The 26,834-nt window shown below is 44.8% G+C and overlaps 7 protein-coding genes across 7 annotated transcripts; 3 read left to right on the top strand and 4 right to left on the bottom strand.

The window, feature by feature from the left end:
* Positions 1–508: 508 nt before the first annotated feature.
* Positions 509–1,835, top strand: BHQ10_005591 (uncharacterized protein; the record flags this gene model as incomplete). Its single annotated transcript, XM_040878084.1, has 6 exons — positions 509–788; positions 848–884; positions 940–1,000; positions 1,105–1,578; positions 1,681–1,776; positions 1,830–1,835. 6 exons carry the CDS (start codon positions 509–511, stop codon positions 1,833–1,835), a joined length of 954 nt encoding a protein of 317 aa, XP_040734095.1.
* A 7,929-nt stretch (positions 1,836–9,764) lies between these two features.
* Positions 9,765–10,970, bottom strand: BHQ10_005590 (uncharacterized protein; the record flags this gene model as incomplete). The annotated part of the gene is made up of 1 exon (XM_040878083.1): positions 9,765–10,970. One exon carries the CDS (start codon positions 10,968–10,970, stop codon positions 9,765–9,767), a length of 1,206 nt encoding a protein of 401 aa, XP_040734094.1.
* A 1,239-nt stretch (positions 10,971–12,209) lies between these two features.
* On the top strand, positions 12,210–13,012 carry BHQ10_005589 (uncharacterized protein; the record flags this gene model as incomplete). Its single annotated transcript, XM_040878081.1, has 3 exons — positions 12,210–12,373; positions 12,435–12,641; positions 12,700–13,012. 3 exons carry the CDS (start codon positions 12,210–12,212, stop codon positions 13,010–13,012), a joined length of 684 nt encoding a protein of 227 aa, XP_040734093.1.
* Positions 13,013–15,384: 2,372 nt separating this feature from the next.
* BHQ10_005588 (uncharacterized protein) lies at positions 15,385–17,405 on the bottom strand (the record flags this gene model as incomplete). Its single annotated transcript, XM_040878080.1, has 8 exons — positions 15,385–15,495; positions 15,562–15,734; positions 15,805–16,076; positions 16,142–16,211; positions 16,277–16,544; positions 16,613–16,736; positions 16,804–17,054; positions 17,121–17,405. 8 exons carry the CDS (start codon positions 17,403–17,405, stop codon positions 15,385–15,387), a joined length of 1,554 nt encoding a protein of 517 aa, XP_040734092.1.
* A 2,938-nt stretch (positions 17,406–20,343) lies between these two features.
* BHQ10_005587 (uncharacterized protein) lies at positions 20,344–21,996 on the bottom strand (the record flags this gene model as incomplete). Its single annotated transcript, XM_040878079.1, has 4 exons — positions 20,344–20,480; positions 20,535–21,031; positions 21,097–21,383; positions 21,451–21,996. The coding sequence occupies 4 exons, from the start codon at positions 21,994–21,996 to the stop codon at positions 20,344–20,346; spliced, it is 1,467 nt and encodes a 488-aa protein (XP_040734091.1).
* Positions 21,997–22,564: 568 nt separating this feature from the next.
* On the top strand, positions 22,565–24,183 carry BHQ10_005586 (uncharacterized protein; the record flags this gene model as incomplete). The annotated part of the gene is made up of 2 exons (XM_040878078.1): positions 22,565–22,717; positions 22,792–24,183. The coding sequence occupies 2 exons, from the start codon at positions 22,565–22,567 to the stop codon at positions 24,181–24,183; spliced, it is 1,545 nt and encodes a 514-aa protein (XP_040734090.1).
* Positions 24,184–24,538: 355 nt separating this feature from the next.
* BHQ10_005585 (uncharacterized protein) lies at positions 24,539–26,445 on the bottom strand (the record flags this gene model as incomplete). Its single annotated transcript, XM_040878077.1, has 6 exons — positions 24,539–24,819; positions 24,907–25,447; positions 25,519–25,667; positions 25,715–25,824; positions 25,898–26,094; positions 26,146–26,445. 6 exons carry the CDS (start codon positions 26,443–26,445, stop codon positions 24,539–24,541), a joined length of 1,578 nt encoding a protein of 525 aa, XP_040734089.1.
* Between the last annotated feature and the right edge of the window lie 389 nt (positions 26,446–26,834).

The raw sequence follows: 26,834 nt of genomic DNA, 5'->3' as shown, positions 1-26,834 counted from the left end.
TACATCCCATTTTATTTCTCTGTAACTTTTTAGCCATAGCAATGTAGTACAGGTCTAGCCAAGTCTTTGTTTAGCCTATGGAGTACTTTGAGGTGGTTGATGCTAACTCGATCTCACGATATTCCTTCATAGCGCCCTGAGCTTGGTAATTGATCATGCCATCTAGCTGTAAATTTAGAGAAACTCTTTTGTATCTACGATATACCGATGGGATATAAGTCGTAATAATAAGAGACCGAGCGGATATCATGTACCTGAGACAAGAACGACCAATCGGACTGTTCCGCAAAATGTTTACCGATCCAACCCCGCAGCTGTGTTGATACTGCTTTTTTCTGTCCATTTTGAGTTTCAACTGAACGATTTTAAGAGATGATTAAGGAGTACAAAAGCTTCGAACTTGGCGCCGATACACTCTATAAATTATATTGTCTGCGGACAATCCTACGGAAGAGCGAGCGTTAAAAACTGTTCATAGCGGAAAAGGACAATCAAACCATAAACAAACATGCCCCGCCGAAAAGCACTTATTATCGGGATCAACTATTATGGCTCSGAACACGCATTGAAAGGTTGCATCAATGATGCGTACAACGTGCGCCAGTTTCTGGTCGAAGAACGCGGGTTTTCATCTGACCAGCGTGACATGGTCATGCTGACAGACGAGCCCAAACATGAAGGAACTCCATTCTATCCCACCGGTCAAAATCTGATTTCTGCTTTCAAATGGCTGGTATCATACAACAACCCAGGAGATTCCGTGTGGTTGTCGTACTCAGGTCATGGTGGTACGTACGGATCCGAGGAACAATGTATTACACTGGGATTGACTGTTTGTCGTAAACAGGTCAGGTAGCAGACGAGTATGGAGACAGAGAGTCCGGGTATGAAAATGCTTTCAGGTGTCCAGCAGGATTAAGTCTAAGCTAATCTATGAAGATTCAATGATACTATCTGTCCCGTCGACTTTGAGAGAAACGGGCAAATCACCAGCAGTACAGTAAGTAAACCCGGCGTGCGTGACTCGTAGGAATGCAAAGCGGCAGGCCATGACCCAATATCTATACGCTGCGGAAAGTAAGATTGTGCTCATCTGGTATACAGCTGCATCAACTCATCATCTCTCCAATGAACCCGTATGCACGGCTGACAATTCTCTTTGATTGTTGCCACTCCGGCTCTGCCGTTGAGCTTCCATACACATATCGTCCGGATGCAGATGGTAACATCAATATGGTCAATAATCTCAAAGAGGGCGTAAATCTTGCTATGCAGGCGTCCAATTTACTTCAAGGAGGTTTTAGCATGGACAGACTCGACGATGCGCGTTCCTTTGTAGCCGAAGCCTCGACATTCTTTCATAGCTTGCATCATCAGCCACAGGCAGACGAGCAGGGTCTTGTTGATGAAGGGTTTCATGAAGGTTGGCGCACTGAGGCTAAAGATGCTTGGATGTTCAGCGGTTGCGCGGACGATCAGACTTCTGCAGATACAAGTATACGAGGACGTGCAACTGGCGCCATGTCTTGGGCTTTCATGAATGTGATGAGAGAAAATCCACAACAATCCTATCTCGATGTAAGTCAACTAACTCAATTTAAACTTGGCATTTTCAGTAAAATATACTCACATGTCTCAATTACCGTTGATCGTGGTGTGTTTACTTACTTTCTTGAACAGGTTTTAGCAAACACAAGATATCTCATTCAACAACACTATTCTCAAATCCCGCAACTATCTGTTGGTGGCGAATACGACTTGAATCAGCCGGTCTCGGTTAGTATAGATCCCAAAATCCAAATGGTCTAATAATAACTGACAGTTTTCAGTTCTGAGACTCTGGGCTTACGCTGCAGCGGCTGCACAACAGACGGCAAGACATTCATGGCTTTTCTCATTCCTAACATCCATAAATGTAGCTTGGATGCTGGAGGCTTTCCTCGAGTATCCGACTATCTTGGAGGCACAGAATGTATTTAGTGGCTACATACGTATTAGGAGCGTAGTATGGTTTAGTTACCTTTTGCCGGATTTCAGATGTCACACATACACCTGATTCAAATGGTAGGCATACTAGTACGTCAGTGGCTTCTATAGTAATGAGTGCACAACTAATTTACAGCCGTACATAGTAACTTTCTGCAACGACGTTGATCATTTGAGGAGACAAACATCCAGATGACTAACTAGGACAGTTAACAAATAGTGATAAAAAAAAAAAAAAAAAAAAAAAAAAAAAAGAAAATCCAGACTACATGCCACCCTAGAACAAATGTTGCGTTTGAGGAAAAGGAAACTATTGTACTACGAAGTGGAAAGGTACGTACTGCGTACCTACCTTGTGTTGTTCCCGACATGTAAGTGATCTTCCGGAAATGGCTTCATGACTCGTTTGCACTAGATTAAGCACCACGTACGAATCAGGACTGAAGTGGATACGTACGCAGTATATGTTCCATACTGCCTTGAGTAAGGATACAAGACGGCCTGGGACCCGGTTCCAATGAGCGGTCTTCGTCAGCCACATGCTGGTATCCAAGTTTCTAAAGATCCAAGCGTTTGCTTCAGCTTATGGGCTTGCGATAATATAGATTCATAGTAATTATACATGACTCGTAGAAGGCATAGACTCATAGACTTTCGCGGAACTTGGAAGCCAGTATTGATCAGCAAAAGGTTCTCTAGCTGTCAGTTATACAGGCCGTATATCCACCCACTGTGCTACCGTAACCTTCTCTCCACTCCGCAATGTAAAATAATTGGCTGTAACTCAAGTTTCCTCTGCAGAATGAAGCGTGATCATACCACACAGATTATATGGCTTGGCGAATGTGATACGCAACTAGATAAGCACGTAGTGCGCTGTAAGCCGTGTACGAAATCTCTGAAAGCCGAGTTTTACCTCATTCGGCCTTAATATCCACGGGGTATATTGATCTGCATTCTACAAACCAGCCAAGGCTCTAGGAAGGTGTCTTGGACCTTTCACACTTTTGAGCCGCCTTCTCTCGCCGAGTTGCATGTTATTTGACTATTGGTAAAGCTGTTGATGTAATATTATACTAAACTCGAAAAGGATACACGTGTAACGGGCGTTACGCCCAAGCAGCGACCTGGGGACTCGCTGCTCCAGTTTTCGAGATCGTGGAACGATGAACTTCTACGCACGTACAATCATACTCCTTACTTGATGTTACATGCCAACCTTGTGATATGGAATATGGGATTCTCACTACAAGGAATCTTACGAGGCGTTTTGAGGATTTGCAGGCTACAGCTGATTGTTTGGTCAAAAATTTGATCAGCTATCCATACCGTCTTGTCATTTTGATCATCAATTGCGCACGCCCGCCAAATGACTTCAGATTAGGTCTAATCTACAGCAACTCATAGTTTAGAATGCGTAGGATGTGACGTCGCGAATCAGTCAAGATTGATTTCGTGTCAAACACGAGTCAGTCAAATCCGAAGAGTTAGGATTTTGCCAGCCACGTGTGTGTATGCGAGCCGAAAACGCTAACCCACTACTTCCCTATCCTTTGATTTCAACTTAATTCGTAGCTTCCAAGCCCTATCCAGTCACAAGATAGATACGGTAGGCCGATAAAGAGAGTATGATCTTTACTTTTCCCGGCTCGCCCAGATTTACCGTGTGAACAATATTCAATAGTAGCTAGTTAAGGTAAGAGAAGTCTCTAAACTTCGACTATACCGGGAGGAAAGGACTAGCGGCCCATTTTTGGCCCCTTTTCGCATTCGCAAATCTGCATTTGTTTTCTATCTGATGGTGGATCCAGATAATTAGGTTTCAGTATCCAATAGTACGCGACGTTCGTAATTGAATAGACCAATAGGATGTATCTCGTTAAGAGCTGCTGGCTCATAATGGTTCGTATAGTTAACTAACGTGGGCAATTTTGACCGTTATCTGGAAAGCCACTAAATTTGATGAGATCAATTCAGCCACATTCCCGACTCCAATCTCCCTGTACAGAGCTTGGTGTACAAAATTTGCTAGCTTTATTTTATTGGCTGCTATCATTTGACTCGAAAATAGAAGTATCGATACGAAGTAGGTGGTAAGTTGAAACGTGCCTGATACCACGACTACATACATGCAGTCCGTACATGCAATGTACACGTCGTAAGCCCACTTGGCTATGGAAATAGATTGTGTACAGTAAATTACTCCGTATTTATAGAATGATCACCTGCAGAGAACATCAAGATAGATTGCAAACACTTTTGCCGCCTGTCGTTTGGAAAACCCAAAGTCGTTCACCTCATGGGGGGCAGCGACCATGTACTACACTTTTTGACCTCCAAGTTTTAACACTGAAAGCACCGGCGCTCTTTCCATCTCGTATCTGCACAAAAAGCAAAAGCCAATACGTTTCATCTAGCCCCCGACGGACTTGCTTTTTCAATTTGCATTTCCTTACTTTACCACTCACTACTAGATAGCATTTGGCTTTTTTTTCCCGTTTCATACCCTTGCCGCTTCACTTCGACTTCAGACTCAGAGTCTTAGTGTATTGGCCTGCTATTTGACCAGGCAATATGTGGTTAGTTCTTCTCTTAGGCGGAAAAATCCGCACCATTAGTTTACACTAAACCGGTGCTATTGTTAGCATGTGCATAGATCTTCTCGTGCCATTCTAGAAGACAAATCCAGCCTATAGTGGCAGATTCCCTTCTCTCTTAGTGCGACTAAAAGGGTAAACGGCGGCCTGCCTTGAGGTCACAACGAAGGACGGAGTCTGTACGTCAAAGCTAGTATCTGCACTATGGGCCTATGGAGGGAATATTATGACAGCGTACCATAGCGGATTGATTTAATCATGCTAGGCGAAGCGTATTGACATACGATTTGGATTTTCTGTCTTGGATTTTGCAAATCTCTATCGTGGATTCATTTTCCATGTTTGTCGAGAAGAAGGGTGAATAAAAGGATTCTGTAACTCTCACTATCAGCCATCATCATGGGCCTGGGTCTTTCGGGCTACAATTGAGTTCCGTCTCAATTCGAACATGGTCCCGCTTCCCCGTAGCAAGTACGGAGTAGCGTGAAATGGTTCGTAGAGTTTAGAGCTAGATCAGTGAAAACCGGTCTAAAAGGATTCTAACACAATAGAGTTGCCTCGTAGAAGCACAAGGCAGTATTTTGGACACTTTTCATGACAGAGAATTGACACCAAAGAAAGGCTATTTGTTAGAGATCAGCTTTCCTGGAGAAATTACACCGGCACTATTGGTAGGCGTTGAATTATATCTGATGGACATTGGGTGCGCTGTGTTGTCCCTTCTCTTCCTTCACGGTCATACAAATCGAGATTAAGTAATATCATTGGCCAGACCTAATGCCAATCAGGTTTCTCTAGATTTCTTGCCTTTAGAACTTAGAGCTTGAGTTCCCCTCTTATTCCTCATTCTCCACTAGTTTGTCCTCATGTTTGAGAATTGCTTCTACTACTACTTGAATGCACAGCATTTGATCTGTTTGTCTTCCGAACAGTTCTCAGTTACCGGCAATAATATTTCCGAAAAGCGATAGATTTGAAGACAAGACAAAAGAGATCATGTTGAAAGAAGCCCCTTTTCTACGAAGAGCCTGCGATCGCTGCCACAAGCGCAAGCAGCGTTGTTTGCGATCCTCAACAGGAAACGAAGACGACCCATGTCGGAGATGCGAAGAAGCGGGTGAGAAGTGTGTGTTTAGCCCACCCTGCCGCCTTGGAAGGCCTACCAACAAATTGAAGCAACAAAGACAAGACCAGGGCGACGGTCACTTTGTTCAAGAAACCAAAATCCCAAGCAGCAGCCATACCACATGTGCGTCATCCCAGCTACTTCTATTGAGAAGCCAATCTCTGGACTACGGCAGCAGAAAAAGTCGCTCTCAAAATTCACACGCTGGATCTCCACATTATAATCATAATCGACAACCTGGAAAATCTGTGCGACCTCGAGGGAGCCAACCTTCGCCAGCTACACCTCCACTAGACTCACCATTCTCCTCGGCCTCTAGTCCTAATATTATAGACGAGACTGTTTTACCCACGACCTCGGTCACATCTGCGGCTCATTCATCGGATGTATTCACAGACTACATGAAAGATATAACAACATCTCTTCAACAAGTCCAATCTACACCTGTTCAGTACCGAACTCAACAGGCTCATTATACTTATCCAACCAGTGCGCTACAGGAATTGTATTTTCCAGCTTCTAGCTATAATTCTGTATCCGCACAAACGACCGAGTTGAGCTCTATCTACAGGATGCGGAACGTTCCCCAAGGAATTGCCTACAGAGTACACGATGGATACCATGTCAGAGACATGCTTTCCCATAACAATGATGCTTTATCCCAGATGCCACATGCGCATTCTGGTATACCACAACAAACCTGTGAAACTATCACTTCAAGCCAACAGTTTCACATGACTGACCAGGTCACACTTCCAAGTAACGACACATCTAAGACCATGTCCCGCTTTCAGCAATTTAGAGGAGGAAATCCACCTCATCCTTTGACACCACCACCATTCTCTCCGGCTGGTCACGTCGAGTGTATCGAGGATTTTACAAGCGATTCTATGCATCCTGATTTCATCTATTCCCAAGTCGAAGCGTATCATGCCGAACATCCATGGCTCAACGAGGTCACTGAGCAGTATCATGCTGTCTACGGCAAGCTGACGGAGAATGCAATGATCACACCTGCCACACTGGCACAGAACTACCAATTACAGCTATAGTTGACGTTGATCGGGAGCGTGAATGCCATGCCCCATCGATTGGCCGAGAATAGCGATGTATCACTAGTAATGAAACGTATGAACAAGTCTTGTACCATAATCTTTCTTGATGCTACGAAAACGATGATCATGACCGGACAGATGCAACAGCGGTGAAAAGGTTTTCGAGGCGCCTCTGACATAATTTCTATAGCAACCGATAATAATTATTATGAGAAAAATAGCATAGCTAAATTATAATTCACTTGCATCACTGCACGTAAGTTATTGTGGGCATTCCGCCAGGATTTGTAGTGTACGATCTCTGAACCACAGCAAGTGTAGTAGATAATGTAATTTAGTCACGGCAATGCATCATATAGAGGTATGTAACCTACTTGCATGATGCATCTCGGAGATTCCTTGATCTGGGTCTTCTTTGTGGCTGACTGATGAAAATTTTGCATTCGATAATAATATCTCTGCCGATATATTGTGGAGATCATACAGATGTATAATGTGTACATGAGATTTGGGAGTGGAGCATTGTGATGTCTGAATTGGGGTCTGTGCAATCACGTTCAGACTAGCAGGGAAAGTCCCATGAGGTACTACGTAGGTTAGAAATTGATCGAAGATCTGATACAAACCTAGGTAGATTAGGGCGTGGTAACCTGGCTCGGAAGTCCCACGCCATCATAGTAACCTGACTACGTAGCATCCATGGCCTGCCAGGTGTGCACAACGTATGTTCAGTCAGTCTGCGATAACGATACGAATGATGGGTGATAGGAAGGAATCCTGATGGACACTCGAAACTCTCGAGCCTGACCTTGTATTTCGCGGATGCTTTCTATTATCAGTTCGTAATCACACATAACTTGTTAATGCACAGCGCGTTCGCCATTGACAAAACGAAGGTCGACAATCCTTATTACTGTTTACCAGTTGTAGCCTAGTGACGAACTAACACCCATTTACCGTGTTCTATAATTGTATCTTTGTAACATCTTAACTCTGCTCTCAATGTCGTAAAACTGAAAACACGATTTATGGGTCTTCGTCGCGCCTTCGAATCCTTCAGTGGCACCATAGGCTAGGCAAACCGCGACAAGCGCTCATATATTGAGTCGTACAAAAGATGCAGGATAAGTAGCCGATGTCTGCCTTGCCGAGTCACGAATGAGTAATCCTAGCCCCAGAGCCTGTAAGCCACGAGTTTCGGGCACTCCGCAAGCCCATAATTTTAGCTTCAACTTACTGAAAGCAGTAATCTTACCCTAGTGAATTTACCAGAACCACTGGTTATTAGTAAATAGCCATAGTGCCGTTTCTCAAATCCTTCCACTAGAGATTCCATGCACGGCAGCTAAGAGTGACATGAACCTATGCTTGACACCTGGAGAAAAGCCGATGTGATTAGAGTACTGGAATGCGTGAAAGAAATACAGTTGAATGGTTGCCAGACATAGACAGTAGTTTATAGGTTCAGTGTAACAACTTATACTCTCTTCTGTTTCCTCTGAAATAGTGCGAAGAAGATACTTTAATTTTAAACAAATAGTATAAGATTTATCCCAATCTAGGAATAATACTGTATCTCTTGATACAAAATCTTATTTAAAATACACATACGATAAAAGATTCTATAGTTAATTCCTTTCTAAAATAAGCTCTAGAAATACATGATGGACGTTAGATTTACCGTAAAGTACTTGGAGGATACTTCTATCACTGAAGTATAAAAATGACATTATTAAAACCGAGTAACCACGGCGAGCCTACGCAACATAGACAAGACTGCAAATAGGTAATGTTGGGTTGTACAAGATGAACATCACCATTGTCCTTCTTTTTCTCCTCCCACAATACCTTATATACTATCAAGCTGATGTGGAATTTTATCATTTCGTTCATGGTATATAAGTATACATGTGCACAAAGATCGGTTTATGCTGGCAGTAATTCAGCCTTGCGCTCTGGCTTACCTGGCCATTACTCTACTAACAGTGGAACGGCTGAGTCCACCAGATTCCCGAATGGTACAGAAAAGTCAGGATATAACTACAGACCGCAAGATCTCCCGACCACAGAGGCTCAAAGAAAGCTGTACATTGACAGCGACCTGGTGGCTATGACATGTGCCCCGTTTGGGCATACAACAACTGATCTCTCCAATGGTCAACAGGTTTGACTGCTCCCACTATAGATAACTTAGCCCCATGCGAATATATCATGCAACTAATTTATGGAACCAGCTGCTTCATCGTCTGCGGTAAACTCGAATTAGCCGCTAAGGCAGTCGATTGAATATTATCGCCACCGGTTGAAGAATGGGGGTTGGCAGAGATCACATCGTCCAGACTGATAGGACCGCAGGAATAGTTTGTGAGGCATATAGGTAGTTCGATAACATAGTTCGAATATCTTTCTAGATTGGCGTTACCTAAGTTCCCATTCTCATCCAGTCGCGCATGATACTCAAAGACTTTTGTAAGTTCAAAACAGTTGCCGCCCGCATATTTGTAGCCAAATCTGGTACCTCCAAAACATGAATATATTAAACGACTCGCTATCTCGAGCTGAAACCATTTATCACACCGCCCTGTAGATCTTGAAGCGTAATTTACGTGCAGAACCTTTTTGATAACCGATTCAAGTCTGTCGATGAGGCTTACTACTGATAGTGATACACATTCTTCAGTCTGGGTTGATTGATTATCTTGCACGAATAAGATGTCTAGCACTGCCTAGGATTATAATTTACTATACATGCATTTTTTGGATAAGATACAAAATTGCACATTAAATCCGAAAAGTACAGAAGGTCCGTAATTGAACAGAGTTGGCTTTGAAAAGTCGGACCACGTATCATTTCGATATTCAATTATGCAAAGATAATAAAGATAGATATAAGAGTAGGATACATTTGGGATAATTCAGACAGCAACGAGGAATAACCAAAAGTAGTAAGAATCACAAAAATACTAGAATATGCACAATCAAGGCTATTTGTCAATTCTCTCACGCGCTGTCAATAACGTCTTGAAACCAATCGAGGACAATCTGACTCTGTAAAACACCAGCTCCAGTACCACAGTGTTCGCCCGCACCTTCTGCATTTGTAAACATGCGATATGTAGCCAAGTCCCCGAGATGATCCGCAAGTTGCTTGGCCTGACCGGGGAAGAATAAATCATTCTGGGAGTCACCGATGAAGACAGGCGTAGTGATGTTTTGAGTCAAACCTTCAAGAGTGTACGATTGAATAGCCCTTAGCCACTCGAAGGGAGTCTTGCAGTTGAAAGACCAGAGTCCCTGCTGTATACCCCAGCGAAGATTGGTCTTTGTGCTAGGATCTTCAAGAACACCGTTAACAATAGAATTCAAAGCAGTCGCATTCCCCGCATTGAAGAGAGCCTCAATCTCAGGCCCGAATTGACTAAGAATAAACGGACCAAAGTCATAAAGCCCATCAATAGCCATAGTCGCAGCAATCCTGGGCTCAAATGCTGCTGCACGCGGAGCGAGCCATCCTCCGAATGAAAGTCCCAACGACCCGATGGCAGAAGGGTTGACCTCCGGTCGCGTCAAAGCGTAATCGACGACTGGGGTGAGAACTCGTTCCCATTCAGGGATGAATCCGAGGTTTTGATCACGTCTTACAGTTGGCTGCCCAGGGCCCTCGTACGTGATGACGTTCCACCCACGATCGAGGACCGCTTTGCCTATATAATGATACATCTCTTCTTGTGAACCGTCGTAGCCATTGCACATGATGATCGTAGGACGTGGACCGGGAATCCCAGTGCCGTAAAAAATAGTGGGAATCTCAAATCCGGATTCATTTAAAACAATACGTTGGACAGGAACAGGAAGGAGAGCAATGGCCGAATTGAAAGCCGCTAGTTGTTCATCCCATAGGGTATAGATGCGCGGGTCGCTCCAGTTTCCATGAAGGTAAAAGTCCGCCGAGCGAAAATAGCTGGAGGCACGAAAAAATGCATTTCTCGCAGATATGGGGTTCTTTGTGGCGTCTATTGAGGTCGACAAGTTCTGGACTTGAGTGGCGATAGTATTGAAAGCGTCGTGAAAGCTTTCCATGTCCCCATATCTTATCTTGTTTGCCGCAATGAGAACTTCTCCAATATCTGAACCTTCAAATGGAGCAAACCCAAGAACCCGAAGGATCTCAAAGTGGAAATCGGGATCTGTGCTCAATTGGTACATGGGATCCGTAGCTGTTCCATTGTTCGGATCGCTGGATAGTCGTCTGGATGCAGAAAATAAGGGTGAGCCCTACAAAAAGATCCATGAATGTTAGTAATTCTACATCGATTATCATTGCTGCCATGTGATAACTCACCAAGGAAGAGCAGATATGGCCCAAAAGCGAGACTGTATAGAACAATTGTGCCTTCATGATTTTCTTAACTATGGCGTTGAAACTTCTAGACGAGATTAAGATTGAATATCTCTACATCCAAAGTGACCCGGCAATTTCCAAGTTTATATAGCTGTATACCGTGGATGATTCATGGTGGCCTAATAGAAATCGTTGTGGTCTAACATACAGTCAACCATTTTGGGGGTCACTTTCAGTGGCACGTCAGCTGAACACCTGTTCCGTTGTTTGCGACCTCTCTTACGTACGTATTGAGCCTATGTTTTTTCATTGCGCAGCTGGGTACAGAGTAGAAATAGACGTTCTCAAGACATTTTATGGAGAACTTCGTGTAATGTACTTAATTGGGACTAGCGGCTAATCTCCACAAGTTCGCGCAATTTTCTGTATCGAGAATAGCGTGGACCCGTATAAAATGAGGCTGAAAAGCTTCTTCCTGAATTCGTACAAAGTGGTAGAGATCGACCGCCGCTGCTGGATACGAGAGATGTGACATGGTAGTCAGCATGACACTTCGTGCAATTTTCTGTATTGGGACTAGCCACGTATATAACCTGGCACCTAAGCATCCGTTGAGTTATGATCGAGGATATAAATGGTCATAACTTCCTTTCAGAATATTCTGTTCAATAGATCATTTTTCGAAGCCAAGCAGTATCCTTCACAGAAAATAAAGCAGTTGAAAATTGCCCGGCCAACGCAAGTCTTTTCTTCCTCCCATATAAATACACATATCAGGACGATTTCCACGACCTTCTCATACTAGAACATGTCTTATTATCATCAAGAATCGCAACCACCACCACCACCACCATACAGCGAGTTGCATGGCGGGAGTCACACCCAACTCCAAGATCAGCATGAAGAAAATAGGTTCATTCAACAAAGAACTGAATGGATCCACAAAAGTCCTCGCATGCGTAGCGTGCCGAGAACCACAAGACTAGAGGTATGGGCACTTAATGATATGAAGCTGTGAATATATTTTGTTTTCTTAGATGTTAATAATATGATCGGTCCAATAGAAGCCAGTCGTCATCCCGAGACTTGCAGTCCACGGCATGATGTCGTCTCCATTACCGTTCCTTAGAGCATACAGTCCGGCGTTGGCGCAATTCAATGTGAACATTGAAGATTTCATGGCGTTTATCGACCATCTCACTATCGTACAGACTGAACCTGTACCGCTACAAGCACTGAACTTAGTTGGAACAGGGATCGGATTCGTGTAAGTATGCTGCGCTGTTTGGCACCCCGTTTGCAATGCTGACCTTATACCTTTACACTAGACCGTGGCATTGGGCATTAGCGGCTGGACTATCCATGAATGCGGCTGCTATTGCTGGATCCAAGTTGACCATCAGGACACGCACAAAGCGATACCTGGAGGCCGTCAATCGCGACTATTTCGAACCAAGAGGACTGAAAGCGTCTTTGTATAAGAATGACGACGTATCAGTTCTAGTCGGATATCCTCTCGGTTGGTCTGAGCTTGCGTGAGTATTTTGATTATTACCATTGGATCTAGTGGGAGCTAACAGCTTTCTGAACCAGTCCTGTGGACACACAAACGAATTTCGTTTCTATGCGGGATCGTCGCATGCAGACCTTGGCTCCGTACATCGCTCCGCTAACCCTCAATGTACCAGCCCCAGCGCCGCAAGAGAAAATGCTTGATAAACTCGGTGCAAAAGTTGTAGCACACACGATAGCCAAAGAGAAGAAAGACGCTTTGAAGCGGCAGAGAAAGTCGGCTCAGGGGGAAACGACTGGTGAAGAGTTGAGAGAGGAGGAGCGAAAAGACATCAAGAAAGTGAAGAAAATGGACTATATCGTCATCGAGAGTCTGAGGCAATACCGGGTATAATGGTAGTCTGTGAGGTTTCATACAAACGTGAGCGAAGATATTGAGAATTCTAGGGTCAACCTAGGTCTCGCTGATGTTGCGGTGGAGCATGGTGTTTTAGCTTCTTGTCATTCGCGACTAGCCTTGAAATTGACCAAGAAACATTTCTGAGGTCTATCTGAAGCACCTACAGAAGATCAACCCAACAAAGGATCTATAAATGGCATATTATATGCCATAGCACGATCTGGAAGCCCGGAATCAACGGATAATTTGAGTGGCCATAGTCCACTTTGCTGCAAATCCGTCTGAGAGGCGATCCAAAATTGTCTTCAACCAGTTTCCAACTATTGGGTAATCATACATAGAGGCCTTATATGCTACTTTGATCGGATAAAACATAGCGTGGCTACTCGCTCCTTTGTTTGTTTCCTGAAACTGATAATCCAAGCTTCGGCATATAGTGATAATAGCATTGAATACTTGATTTGAATATTGTTGTGCCGATATGCCCGTGGTGTATCCAGGTAGATCTCGGTAAATAAGTAATGCCAATATGCGCACTGCGCTGACCATCGTGGCTAGATCAGCGTGTCCTAGAGACTGATATCGCAAGACTGTCGTCCACATGGGGGCTTGATCTGTTTCTGAATAAGGTATTGGAGGAGTCAGGCCTGGAGCTTCTCCTTCCCAGACACAACTTGAGTTAGCAGAAATCCAAGCCGCTTCTATTCTGTCTAGCCTGCTCAATACTGCTTCAGACAGAATGGTTAGTTCCTGACTCTTTTCCATATTCAAGTTTTCGAATGGATCTGAATCAAGGTCGGTTTTGGCAGCAAAAAGCTCGGCGCAATCAGCAAGGATGTCCAACAACATTTGCATATATCCTTTCCTCTCTGGGAGCAACGACCAAGGAACGGTCTTCCACTCTGAGCTTGAAAGAATAGTCGGCTTGCGAAAGGTCAGTGCAGCAAACACGACTATTGGACGAGCTTGTTCCAGAAGGACCAAGTCTGAAAATGACGTGAAGCTGTGCGGTCCTCGAAGTTCCATGAGACGCTCTAGTCCTTTTGCATGATTGAGCCATCCACGATCTCGTTCTGAAATATGGAACTGTTCTTTTGTTAACTAGGACCCTTCCCGCGTAGATTTAGGACGGACATATTTACTTCTAGCAGACACATTGTTAGTATGGCATTAAATAAGTCTGGTGAATAGAGATAGCTCGAGTCGCCAAGAGCTGTGTTTATTTCTTCTATAGTCGAGTTGTATCGTTGCAGACCACGTTGGATCACCGCGCTATCTCTGTGCTCGGTACCAAAAAATATCGTAGCAAGTGCCAGAAGGGAGGTGTCGCTGAGTTTGCAGTCAGTCTCCAAAGCACCGAGGGTATCTGACTCAATGTTATGCAGCAAATTGGCGCGTGTGTAATTCACAAAGAGATCATCGTGCGATATGCATACGTCGGCACCTAAAAGTGACTGAGGGAGATATGCCATTCTTGCAGAGATCACCTCGGGGGTTGGCGGCATCGTTGAGCTTGATTTCTGAGACATGACAACTGTGGTGGATTGCTGAGCTCCATAGTGTACGAATGTAATATCACGGCTGCCGCCACACTTGATACCAGCCTTATTGCATCGGCGGCAGGCTGGTTGACTAAGATCTGTATGACTCGGGTTATCTCTCGGGGCTTGTCGGAAGAGAAATAGGCGGTCAATTCTTACCACATTTTATACGGCGTCGCCGACAGTTGTCGCAGCCCTTCGAACGGCCTGCTATGTTGCCCATTGTAGGTTGGCGTGTATGTGCATGTAGAGTGAGGTTGAAGTGAAATGGCCGGTTGCCGGGGCTGAATCCCTGGTGGAACTATTTCTTGGCAACTCCAAATGCGGACCAGTTCCGAGCAATTTCAGGAGTGAACGATTCGTTGCACCATTCGTTTTTCACCTGTATCTATAATCTTTAAAGAAAAGTCTTGTTTCCAGATACCGTTTACTTTACCCTCTGCTCTGGTAGGCTACCAACAAAAAATTACTGTTTCAAGTCCTATTACCACCGAAGTAGATGTGGGTGCATCCATGAAGCTAACGTAGTTCTCACTTCCTTCTGTACCAATTTGAATCTGTTTGATTTATGATATGTCCAATAACAGACACATACAAATACATGATGGAGGAGTATACTCTTAGACATTTCTATTTGGCTGCCAATCGAGACATCCGCTTATAAGTCCTCTTGTACTCGGGACTTGTTTGAACAGTATATATGTAGGTATTCTCATAGCAATTTGTACACTTCCAAATAGAAATAAGACTATGTACACTATCTAGACAAACAACCTCCATACCATATAGTTTGACCACCTGATACGCCGCTCAAGGCAGAACTTATTAGTTACAGGTAGTAAAATCAACGAGTCCAGTATCAGGAACAGTCTCATGAGGTAGGCAGAACGGAATGTTTTCTCCCTTCAAGTTCTTGAAGACACGCGAGTACTCAGCCTGTTAAGACAGTTGTCAGTTTGTTTTCGCTGAGCAAGCAATTTAAAAGTTCGGTTGAAATCATACCGTGATTCTCTCAACAAAGGTGTCGTAGATATTTTCAGCCTTCATTTTCTGACTGACCAGGTCGGAAACACCGCCGAGAATAGCATTAACTGTGCTGACCTTGCTATCCCAGGTAAGTAGAGCAGAAACTCCGGTTCCATCACGACGGGTAGATTCGGTGCTTCCGTAAATGTCTGTTTGATAGAATTAGCAAAGCCATGATTGGAAGGGGATTTCTACGCTTCTAAACAAGACAATACTTACTTTGCATCTTCTTAGCAATCGCCATATTTCTCCACCAAGCCATTCCGACACCCTTATCAAACAACACGGTAGGAAAGACACTGTAAGGAGTGATCACGTCGAGTTCCTGAACCGTTTGGTTTGCTATGGAGGGAATGCCGGCATTGGAAATGTATCCGACCACATCGCCAGTTGCTGGATCCGTGACATTGTTGATGGAAGCAAACATGCCTGAGTTATGGGTCACAACCGAGTTGCAAGTGCGAACACGCTCAGCATTTTGGTAGACGCGGCTTTAAAATGTCCTGTCAGTGCTTGCTGAAGACTGGAACAAGGTAGACGTGTAATCCTAACTCACCGAATGATGTCGATGTCGTAATAAGGCATCTCCAAAACCTTCCAGGTCTCATGGCTGGAGAACCAATACCCTATATTATAAATAGTCAATCTCAGTCCCGTTACCGTTTCAATGGGGGTAAGGCTATATATTTACCTTTCTGGACGGTGATCGGTCCAACATTGCCAATGTGATAGTCAACGCTCACCAACTGGGGTCTCTTATATTCCCAAAGGGCTTCAACATCGGCATCAGAAAGACCGCCAAAGAATTGGAGCCACCAGGTAAAGAGCTCTCCCTCATAGGGATCATTAAGATAGCCGGTACCTTCGCAGACATAAGTCTGCTCAGGGTGGTAGACAGGAAGTGACTGGTTCTTGATGTCCGTGACGGCACAAACTTTACCATCGCCTCGATAGAAAATCTATAAGTAACAGCCACTGGAATTAGCAAGGATACAAATGTTAATGGGATTATCAGATAATTACACACGTGAGCTGCGGTGGTCTTTGTATAGTCCATCCAAGTCTGCCACTTATTGGCAAGATCAATGTAGGATTTATTTGATGTGTTCTCGGCAGCCTGAATGAAAGCGTATACAGCCCACAAAAGTTCACTGTGAATTTGTATTTACATCAGCTGCGATGACTTGCGGAAAATAGGAGTGATTATGCCTGACTTACCCGTTGTCAAGACCTGGCACACGGTTGTTCCAGTCCCAGGTAGGAGTCAGATCCTGAGAGCTGGAGGTAAACCAAGGCAAAAATCCTCCGAAACCTGGGTATGTTTCATTGAATCTCAAGTAAGTCTGTAATTTGGTATCCATGATGGATGCCGCAATGCTGGGCGCTGCAGACGGATTGTTTGGAGAGAGGAAACGAGCAGCATTTGCAGAGCCCGCGATAGCATGAGCATAAAGCATCACTTGAAGTGACTATTTGTGAAGAATGAGATTAAACAAGCCGTTTGAAATGTTGGAGGAGGACAAAAATAAACTTACTTCTTTACTCGCGGCGCTGAATGGATGCTTGACGGTCCTCTCGCCAGTGACCCAGTCAATATTGGTACCGTCATAAGACATACCATTGCCGGAGTTGTAAGAGACGTTATTTTGATGGAATTTGCCCTCCCAAAACAACATATCATTGATGAAGTTAGAAGGATTTTCCAGAATCTCCTTCTGGGTATATTGCTGTGCAAATCGACAAGACGGGTTTGAAGCCGCGGGCAAGGCCGTAGCAAGAGTGGCACATGCCAGGCCCAATGATGCCTGAGTCAAACGCATGATTGGAAAATATCAAAGATTGAAAAGGAACGTATCGCACAGATTCGATCAATGTGTCTGGTATAGAGTCAATGACTTTGAATTAGCCAGGGAAGCAGTTCAGATTTATACTGTAGCTGGTTATATGGCCGAAGTCCATGATAATCATATTGGGTAAATTACGTGAAATCAAAACCTCCACAAATAATCAAACCAAACGATATGGGGAAGTTGCCTCCTCCCCGCATGATCTTCAAAATCGATGTCAGGAGAATCTCCGCTAGCTCTCATATTTCGGGGTAATTGAGGGACCATCTGAAATTTCGCCGCGCGGCAAATCAGGGCCAGACGAGCCCGTGCCCAAACTCGACGACAGGCGAACGGCGAAATAGCGAAATGCTACTATCGTGCTTAGTAAATTTTACCCCAATTACCCCGACTTCCTGGAGATGTTTAAGTTCCTTGTTTAAATAGAGATCACGTACGCTTATTCGCGGAGATTCACGGTTTTGCCAATGGCGGTTTATGGATATCATGTTACTGTATTTATTTGATTTTAAAATTATAGAGACCCACGCAAGGTATCTGAAGCCTTTGAGTCCAACCGTGTCAAAATATCAAGAAGCACCGACAGGTCAGATCGTGCACGTGCTGATAGAGGCGATGTTTCATGTTGGTCGATGATTTCCAAAAGTCTGGCACCTATGAGACGGATTTTCTCAACCTGTTGCACGGAAAATTAGCAATTGCAGCCATAATTCAAGAAGACATGTTTATGATAACCACTCACACAAGGTTCTCCGTTGACTTGTAATGCCCAGAAAGGAGCTTCACGCACAATGCTCAGCATATTCCGAGCAATTTCTGTCTTCCTCAAAAGCAGCATTTCATTATCTCCCATAGGAAAATAGTTGATTTCCTCAAATTTTTGTGTTATGACCATTTTCAAACAGTGCAATGATATATGAAGGTTAGCTGCTTGAATGGTATACGTCCTCGATAGATTACTCATTTCATCCCTGTTAGATTGAGTCTGGGTTCTCAATTGATCGTCGTGAAGAAAAGGTGGAAGATCATCTAGTGAAGTCACAAAAAGCACGTAAAGATGATCCAACCGCAGTCTTTCCTCTGCTGTCAAGGAAGGGTGAGTATCCATTGGAGATATCGCACTCTTTCGACTGTTGACTAGACGCGTTTCTAATAGCAACTCTGACGCAGTCTGCCAGAGACGCAAATTCGCATTGAAACCCGTTAGAAAGCTATTGTAGGTGTATCTTTCATTCGCACTGGTGTTTGCCGATGGTGCCAGGTGATTCTCATCACTCTCAAACCCAGTAGGGTACCCTATAGTAATCCCAGCCTCGAAAGAGAATTTATGAATCGTAATTGGTCGGCTGTTCAGTATGGCCGCTGATTTGTCTCCGACATAGATAATCCAGAACACCCGCCTGCGAAATTCAGCTTCGAGGGGATCGAGTCTTTGAATGGATTCTTCATCATGCATCTGCAGCGCCTGGGCCAGCCGGGTCGCTTCGCCGAATATATGCCACGAGAATCTCGGCTTCCCAGCCGCATGCATACAATTCGAGTGAAAGTAGCGAATAGCGACGGAGTTTGCATTCGGATGCTCGAGATCGGCCTCGAGATAAGTGAAAAGACAACTTCGTGAAGCTTCAAGAAAAAGTTCTGCGATCGTCTCTCCTTCTGGAAAAATGTCTTTTGGAAGAAGAAATGCGGTCTCCGCGCACACGGCGGTAATGAGCGTAAAAGTGGCATCTGGCCATAGTCCAGAATAGCTTAATAGCTCATCGTATCTGCTGTCTCGTCGCGCTCCTGTAACGTTCCTTGAATCGTCTCGAGCGGCGAAAAACTCCAAGCCATTTCGTAGACTCGGTTCATGAACAAGCGGGATAAGAGGGAAAAGATAATCAAAAAACAGTCTGAAACAACGATTGATCAGATCCTCCAGAATCACTGTCGGCTGGCGAACGTGCAATTCTCGGGCAAGAGCTCCCCATCGCTGTAAACTGGATATAGTACTTCCAGTTGATGCTGCATGGGATAGCGGCGTTGCAACGGTTTGAACTGTCACTGGTGAGAGCGCAGAAGTAACAACTTCAGAAGCCCATAGACCTAGGTTCTCTGATCTCGCGTCATCTTGATATAAGCCCCGCAATGAAGGGCGGTGTCTCGAAGTATCCTGCAGAGACGGCGTGCTGGGAACTAGACTCTGGAAAGAGTCGCTTTGAGCTTCTGAAGCCAGAAGGCGTCGTTTTGTCTTTGGACCGCGTCTAGAAACCGGCAGCTTGAAGGTGCATTGCTCACCAACTGAGCGGCAGCTGATACAAACTGGGGACAGATCTGAGCTATCACACTAGAAAAGCAAGAATGGTTTAGCACGCTGTGTCAGATCGCATTCCTTTCCGGTAGACCGGGATCGTGTACCTTTATTTTTCGCCGTCGACATCGATCGCATGCCCGACTAGATGGACGCGGAGTATTTTCATGCATAGCAGCTGCCATAACCCATCATCACATTTTCGGCGTTTTGAGTCAGGGGGCAGCGGAGAATTTGTGTGGTCTGGGGGATCGTTGAATAAAAAGACCAGAGGATTGCGTGGGGTAAGTTTCCCCGACGGAGAAAAACTGTTGAGCTCCACCTTACTAGCAAAAAATTGAAGAAATTGAGTAATCAAATCAATTGACCAGCTGAAACAAAACTTGGAAAGTGGATCTCGAAGTAAAATATAGCGCTATTTGCTCATCCCGCCTTTGTGGAGTAGCTGGTGACATTTTGACTCTTTTCGCGCTTTTCAAAGATCTAGAAGACTGGAGCTAGATCCCCGGTATACAGAACGGTATATTCTAGGTGTACTAGGTAGAAAAGCAGTGTTGGGGCGCCACGTGGCATTTGACTCTACAATATGGTACCTGGGTACTCAGACCCCTGCTATCTAAGCTACAAGTACTTCCTCGGCTCTGTGTATTTCTCGAACATCCCTTTTAGAAGCAATGCAGACTGTTTCGGGGTTCTTTCAAGGGTATCGTAGTTAGTGAAAGTTGCACCAAACCGAACTCCGTACCCATCAGACCATTCTAAGAGGATGTCAGTTGTTGCTTGGCTCGGAACGGAGAACCCTGAGAACATACCTAGATTATCCATCAATGACCAGGCAAAGTAACCCTTAATGTCAGAACCATCTTCGCTGCGCGCCAGCGCAACAGCCTCGATGTGGTCTTCAAAATACCGAACTCGATATGTATCGTTCACTGCCTCGGTTACAGTCATCTTCTCTTCTCCTGGACAAGGACAGCCATTCTCAGTAACGTAGATGGGTTTCCCATATTTGCGGTAAACTCGAGTCAAGTGCTTTCTAAACAGCTTTGGGGTCGACCGAAGCCAATGGACGCCAGATGGTTCACCAACTGACACGCCCTCCTTGTTCTCCTGGAGTTCTTCTAGATTTCCCAAATAGTCATTTATAGAGGGTGACTCGTCGCGATGGCGTGCGAACTGAGATGTGTAATAATTCATTCCGTAGAAGTCCATATTGGCTTCGCGGAGCAGAGTAAACTCGGAGTCTGTGAACTTAGGTAGACGGTCACCCAACTGCTCTCTCATACACTTGGGATAGTCCTGTGCGAGACTTTTTCCATAGACGAAATAAGGGTCAGCTTTTGACTATCTCAGATAGATGAAAATAATACTCACCACACTGGATTGGCGAACCAACCAATATGAAACTCCATTCGTCTCTCAGCAGCCTCGCGATCACGCTCGTCTTGGGCATCCCAAGGCTCAAAGAAATCGCCATTCAAAGATATCCCAATTCTTCCATTCTGTATTGACCGAAATTCTTTGTTGTAAAGGGCGACTGCACGCGCGTGGCTTAGGATGAGAGCTTTTCCGACGATCCAAGGCTCCGTCGCAGAGTTGCCCTCAGAAGATTGAGGATTGACGCTGCTTCTTCCTGGGGCGTTTCCACCTGTCGAATATCCCTATAAAATGTCAGCCCCAACTTCTACTTCAATAGGACAAAAAAGCAAAGTCAAATAAAATACTTACAAAGATTGAAACGATCCACGGCTCATTCAGTGTAATCCAGTTCTTGACTCGATCTCCAAAGCGCTCATAGCAGATCCGGGCGTATCGCTCAAAATCTAATTGTGACTCCTCTACATTCAGCCAGCCGCCGTATCTATCGTGAAGAGTTTGAGGCAGGTCCCAGTGGTACAAAGTCACCCAAGGTACGATACCTCTGGAAAGTAGAGAGTCAATAAGCCGGTTATAGAACGCAATTCCCTGCTCGTTCACGTCATCTCCTCTTCCACCGTCAGGGATAATTCGCGACCAAGAGATTGAGAAACGATATGCTTTTGCGCCGTATTTGGTTAAAAGATCAAAATCTTCCTCGTAGCGATGATAATGGTCGCATGCAACATCACCATTTGCGCCCTTTGTTCTTGTTGGCTTCAAGTGACAGAAAGTATCCCAGATTGACTTTCCGCGACCATCTTCATTGACAGCTCCTTCGATCTGGTAGGACGCTGTCGCAAATCCCCATTGGAAGTCGGGAGGCAATGAAGCTGGGGCAGGAGATGTAGAACCCATTCTTGCTGGAATTGATACTTTCTTCACAGCAAGATATTTTTGGCAAAAAATTTTTTTTCTTCGACCACATGCGACAAAGGCAGAAGCCCAAGTTTCCTTATAACGGTTGGATCTCTGGTGGCTTCGTGGCGTTGTATAAAAGTGGATATAGAAGTAGATCTCGAAAACTTACAATCCATTCCGTGCTTGACGGAGATTTACTCAGCGTGTACCTATTTTACCGAATATGCGTTTCGCCGTTTGAATTTCGCCGTTTAAATTTCCCCGTCCCCGCAAAATGTTTAAATTTTTATTATTCCTGGAGAAAATCAAAGCACTCTACCTTGACTGGTTTACTGGGACGATATCCCCACCAACCAAATCATGAATTTTCTCTCCGGGATTTACTCCACGCACTGCAAGTTCTAGTTCCTGACAACTTGATAGGGCACTTTTCTATATAAGGACCTATGTTGCCCACGTTGGAAATGCCTCATGCAGTGAATTAATCCAGCTGCAGGTCCTCTCAAGGTTTTGTCTGCCAATCTCTCCTGACTAAAGATCAATTCGTCAAGACCACACCGCAAGCATGGCTCCTGCTGCTGCTCACGCAGTCGAGGGTATCATATCACCCATCGATATGGACTCTATTCCACCCTTTTGGCGACGCAAGAATGGCATCTTGCTCTACTTCCTTCTCACTTCCTCTTTACTTGCTAGTGCCGCGCTCGGTATTGACGGGGTAAGTCAAAATTTCTCACGCTTTGCACCTCCCAATCCGAATGCATTTCATCTAACAACGAATTTTTCGACTAGTCTATGACGAACGGAATGCAGGTCTTGAACTCATGGCAAGATCGATTTGGGCATCCCGAAGGCAGCACGCTTGGATTCTTTGGAGCCTCCAACGCCATTGGCGGTGTAATTCCATTCATCTTCTTCAGCTGGATCGCCGATAAATGGGGTCGTCGTCTTCCGACTGCTCTGGGCTCAGTGGTTATCATTGCTGGAGTTCTGGTCGAATTCTTTGCTACTTCATTGAATATGTACATTGGCGGCAAGATTGTGCTGGGCATCGGCTCSTCTTTGATTCAGATGGGTGCCCCGGTCCTCGTCACTGAGCTGTCTCATCCAAAGGAGCGTGTGCAAGTCACGACCTTCTATAACACGTCTATCGTCTTGGGTTATGTGATCGGTGCCTGGGCAACCTTTGGCTGTTATCGTATCAACAGCCAGTGGTCGTGGAGACTTCCCACTCTCATCCAAATCGTCCCCTCAGCTTATCAGTTCTCTCTCATCTGGTTCTGTCCTGAATCACCACGTTGGTTGATGTCCAAAGGCCGTGTCCAAGAAGCTCGAGACATCTTGGTCAAATATCACGGCGAATGCAACACCAACTCCGAGCTGGTGGAGGTCGAATGCGCCGAGATCCAGCAGGCAATCAGCAAGGAAGCCGAGAACAATATGACATGGAAGGACTTTTTCTCGTCACGGGCGAACTTGAAGCGTATCTTCCTTTGCTTTGCCACTGCAGTCTTCAGTCAGAGTTCCGGTAACTTGCTAGTATCCAACTACCTGACACAAATCCTGAAAGACACGGGACTCAAGACCGAGTACGAAATCACACTCGTCAACGGCATGGTTACACTTTGGCAGTACATTGTGGCCATCTTCGTCACGCTCATCATCGATCGCTTCCGTCGCCGTTTCTTCTTCCTCACCGGATCTGGCGGCGTTCTAGTCACCTTCATCGTCTGGACAATCGCCGCTCAGCAGTACCTCGAGCACAACTCTCTCGCTGCAGGCAGATTAGTCATTGCTTGCATCTTCATCTTCCAGGCTTTCTACACATTCGCTTGGACAAATTTGATCGTTACCTACCCGCTCGAAGTCGTAACTCTACAGATGCGCGCCAAAACATGGGCTTTCGTTCTTCTCACGATCCAGGTTTCCTCCATCTTTGGCAGTTATGTTAACCCCATTGGACTGAAAAATATCGGCTGGAAATTTTACATTTACTATGACATTTGGGTGTTGATAATTTTCCTCGTCGTGTACTTTTTCTACGTCGAGACGGCTGGTCCTACTTTGGAAGAGTTGACGTATCTCTTTGAGGGCGAGGATAGTAAGCTGGAGATGGTGCAAAAGATCCAGGAAAAGAAGGAACAGGTTACGTATGAAGAACAGGCGGAATCGAAGACTGCCTGAATCAATCGGAGAGGTATACATACATATCTATAAAGTTTCTAGATAGTGGATGTTATGGAATATAATGGGACACTTATCTACTGAACTTGAATATCATTATATCTTAGACAATTTAAGTATCCAGCATATTCATGACCCTGGATATCTTGGGTTTGGGCATAGCTATGGCGTGGGATGACTCCAAATCTACTCCGTAGAGCGTGCTAAGTAAGATTCAGTATATTTAAAGCAACATCTATATTTCTAGAGAAACCTTGTTGTCGAACAATCATATCAGCTTTTTTTGGTCAGAAAACTTATAAAATGTATTCATTTCGTTTGATAGCTGTTGGTGAGGATAATCTAGTAGTCCTGTTTATTCATCCGTGTCATCCACCTCGACGCTATTTATCTTACCCTCTGCTCTGGCAGGCAACCAAAGTAAAATTCCTCTATAACCGATAGCCAAGATAACCAGTATTAACCATGCCAAGTAACCCTTGAAGATTTGTTCCTTGACACCGGTAGCAAATAGAATGGAAAAAAGTGCAGGCGCAACCGCTCGGAGGCCACTGTTAAGTGTCAAACTGATTGCGTTCACGGTACCTAGAGTCTCCGGAGAAGGTGAAATGTCATTTATGGCAAGTTGGCAAGCAGCTATTGACGCAAAAAGTCACCAAGTTTAGCTTTCTATCGTTTCATGACATAGCCTTGAGCTAAAAATGGTTGATGGGAAAGACATACTGAAAGCCATGGCGACACCACTTCCTACCACCAGCAGAAATGGCGCAATAGTCCAGAATGTCGTTTCCAAACCAAGTCGCAGCAGATAATTGGCGGCTGGCGTTGCGACGAACCACACTGGCCACGCTGAGGCACAAAGCCGTAGAACGCCGCCGGTTCCAATGCGCCAGTGCAGCCGTGGGAAAACGAAAAGGAGCCATACCGCCTGAGAAAGTCCAGCGATTCCGAGGAACATTGCGATCTGTGAATCACTGAGGCCGTAGCCTCCCAGGTCGACACTGGTGTAATAGAAAATCGGCACGACTTGTAGCAGAGACTGAATCAGTAGAGTTCCGTGGCCATATACGAGGGAAATGTTTGTGGGAGGTTGGAAGTTTCTGGAAAGGGCAAACTTACTGGCTGTGTATGCCAAGGCGAGAAGCATAGTAAATGCATACACAAACAAGACTTGTGACACACCAGGTGCCTTCATAATATCAGTTGTAGTCATTGTCTTAGGTGCCGATCCGTTCGCGTCTCCTTGAGGTGTCTTTCTTAGTGTCTACAAAGGAATCATGATTAGTTTTCCTTGACCCGTATAGTATTTAGCAAATGATGAGTAACATTACTAACCTCTTTGATAAACAGCGCAGATACTATACACGCAATTCCGCCGATAGCCCCGGTCGTGAATGTGGCAAGGGCATAAGGATTGTCCTTGAAAAATTGGACTCCGCCAAACACAGAAGGATATTTATCCGCAGGTCGAGAAAGAACACCGCCTAGGTTGATTAGTTGCTGGTCCTCTATCTTTATTTTGATGACATACCCATAAAAGAAGCTAGAACGATGCCTAGATTGTTCGAAAATGCAAAGTAGCTGAATGCTCGGGCTTGTGTTTTCGGTGTACTGTTCTCTGAAATTGATGCACGCACAGCACTATTTATAGTTAGTTTGTTGTCAAGAAATAGATCGCGTCATGGATTGCTGCATGATGAACGATGAGACTAACACAATAGTGCCCGAGAACATTCCCGCAATAGATCGATACATGATCATCTCCCAAATGGTGTGACTGGTTCCAAATAATGCACTTGCAGCGGACATCCCAGCCATGGAAATCACAAGGACTGGTTTTCTTCCAAATTTGTCGGCAGCTCGACCCCAAGGAATCATGAGGAGCATTTGAACAAAAGAGAATATCGACTCCTGTCATGTCGTCAGTCGTCGCGAATGGTATCTTGAAGAAGAGGTACATACGATGAGACCACTATAAAAACCAACTTCAGACTCAGTAACCCCAGCTGCATCTTCAATCATCTCACCGATAAATGCGAAAATGGAGAAAAAGGCGATTGGCTCAGCAATGCGAGCAAAGCAGAGTAACATAATCTGAACGACAGGCAACTTCTCGGAATCCTTGGAGTCGGGATCCTGTCCATCAGCCTCCCCATTTCCATTTTGACCTGCTTCTAAGGCACTCTCAGAAGCAATGAGAGGGGTTGTCTCATCGACTGTCCCATTTTGGAAGGCTGTAGTTCTATCTCTGATGGTTGCCATTGCCTGCGTCTCTGAGGAGATGTAAATGTATAAAGATGGATCTATAGATTCTCAGTAGGAAGAGATATCCTCTATTGCAGCATCGCGTAATCGAGGCAGGCTTATGAAAATACTGCCTGTTTTGGTTGTAGATAATCGCGGAATTTGTATTTCAAAAAGTGGAAGGAGCGGTCGCAACGTGTCTCTTCTTCGGTGACAAGCTTTTATATAATGAGCGGAGTACCAGTTGAAAACTTTTCGGAGATAAGAAATTGAACAGGGCGCCCAGAGTCCACTTTAAAAGATAATGTCGTTGAAAGTCGGGGTCGAAATTAGGAAGTTAATGTTCTTGATATTTCGATCCACTGTACGTAGCCCAGCCAATCACATTCTGTTTTGTCATTGTTAAA

The sequence above is a fragment of the Talaromyces amestolkiae genome (assembly GCF_001896365.1).
Source record: "Talaromyces amestolkiae strain CIB chromosome Unknown scaffold10.1, whole genome shotgun sequence".
In the NCBI taxonomy this organism is placed as follows: domain Eukaryota; kingdom Fungi; phylum Ascomycota; class Eurotiomycetes; order Eurotiales; family Trichocomaceae; genus Talaromyces; species Talaromyces amestolkiae.
Note: the sequence above shows the minus strand (reverse complement) of the source record. Positions and strands in the feature narration are given on the sequence as shown.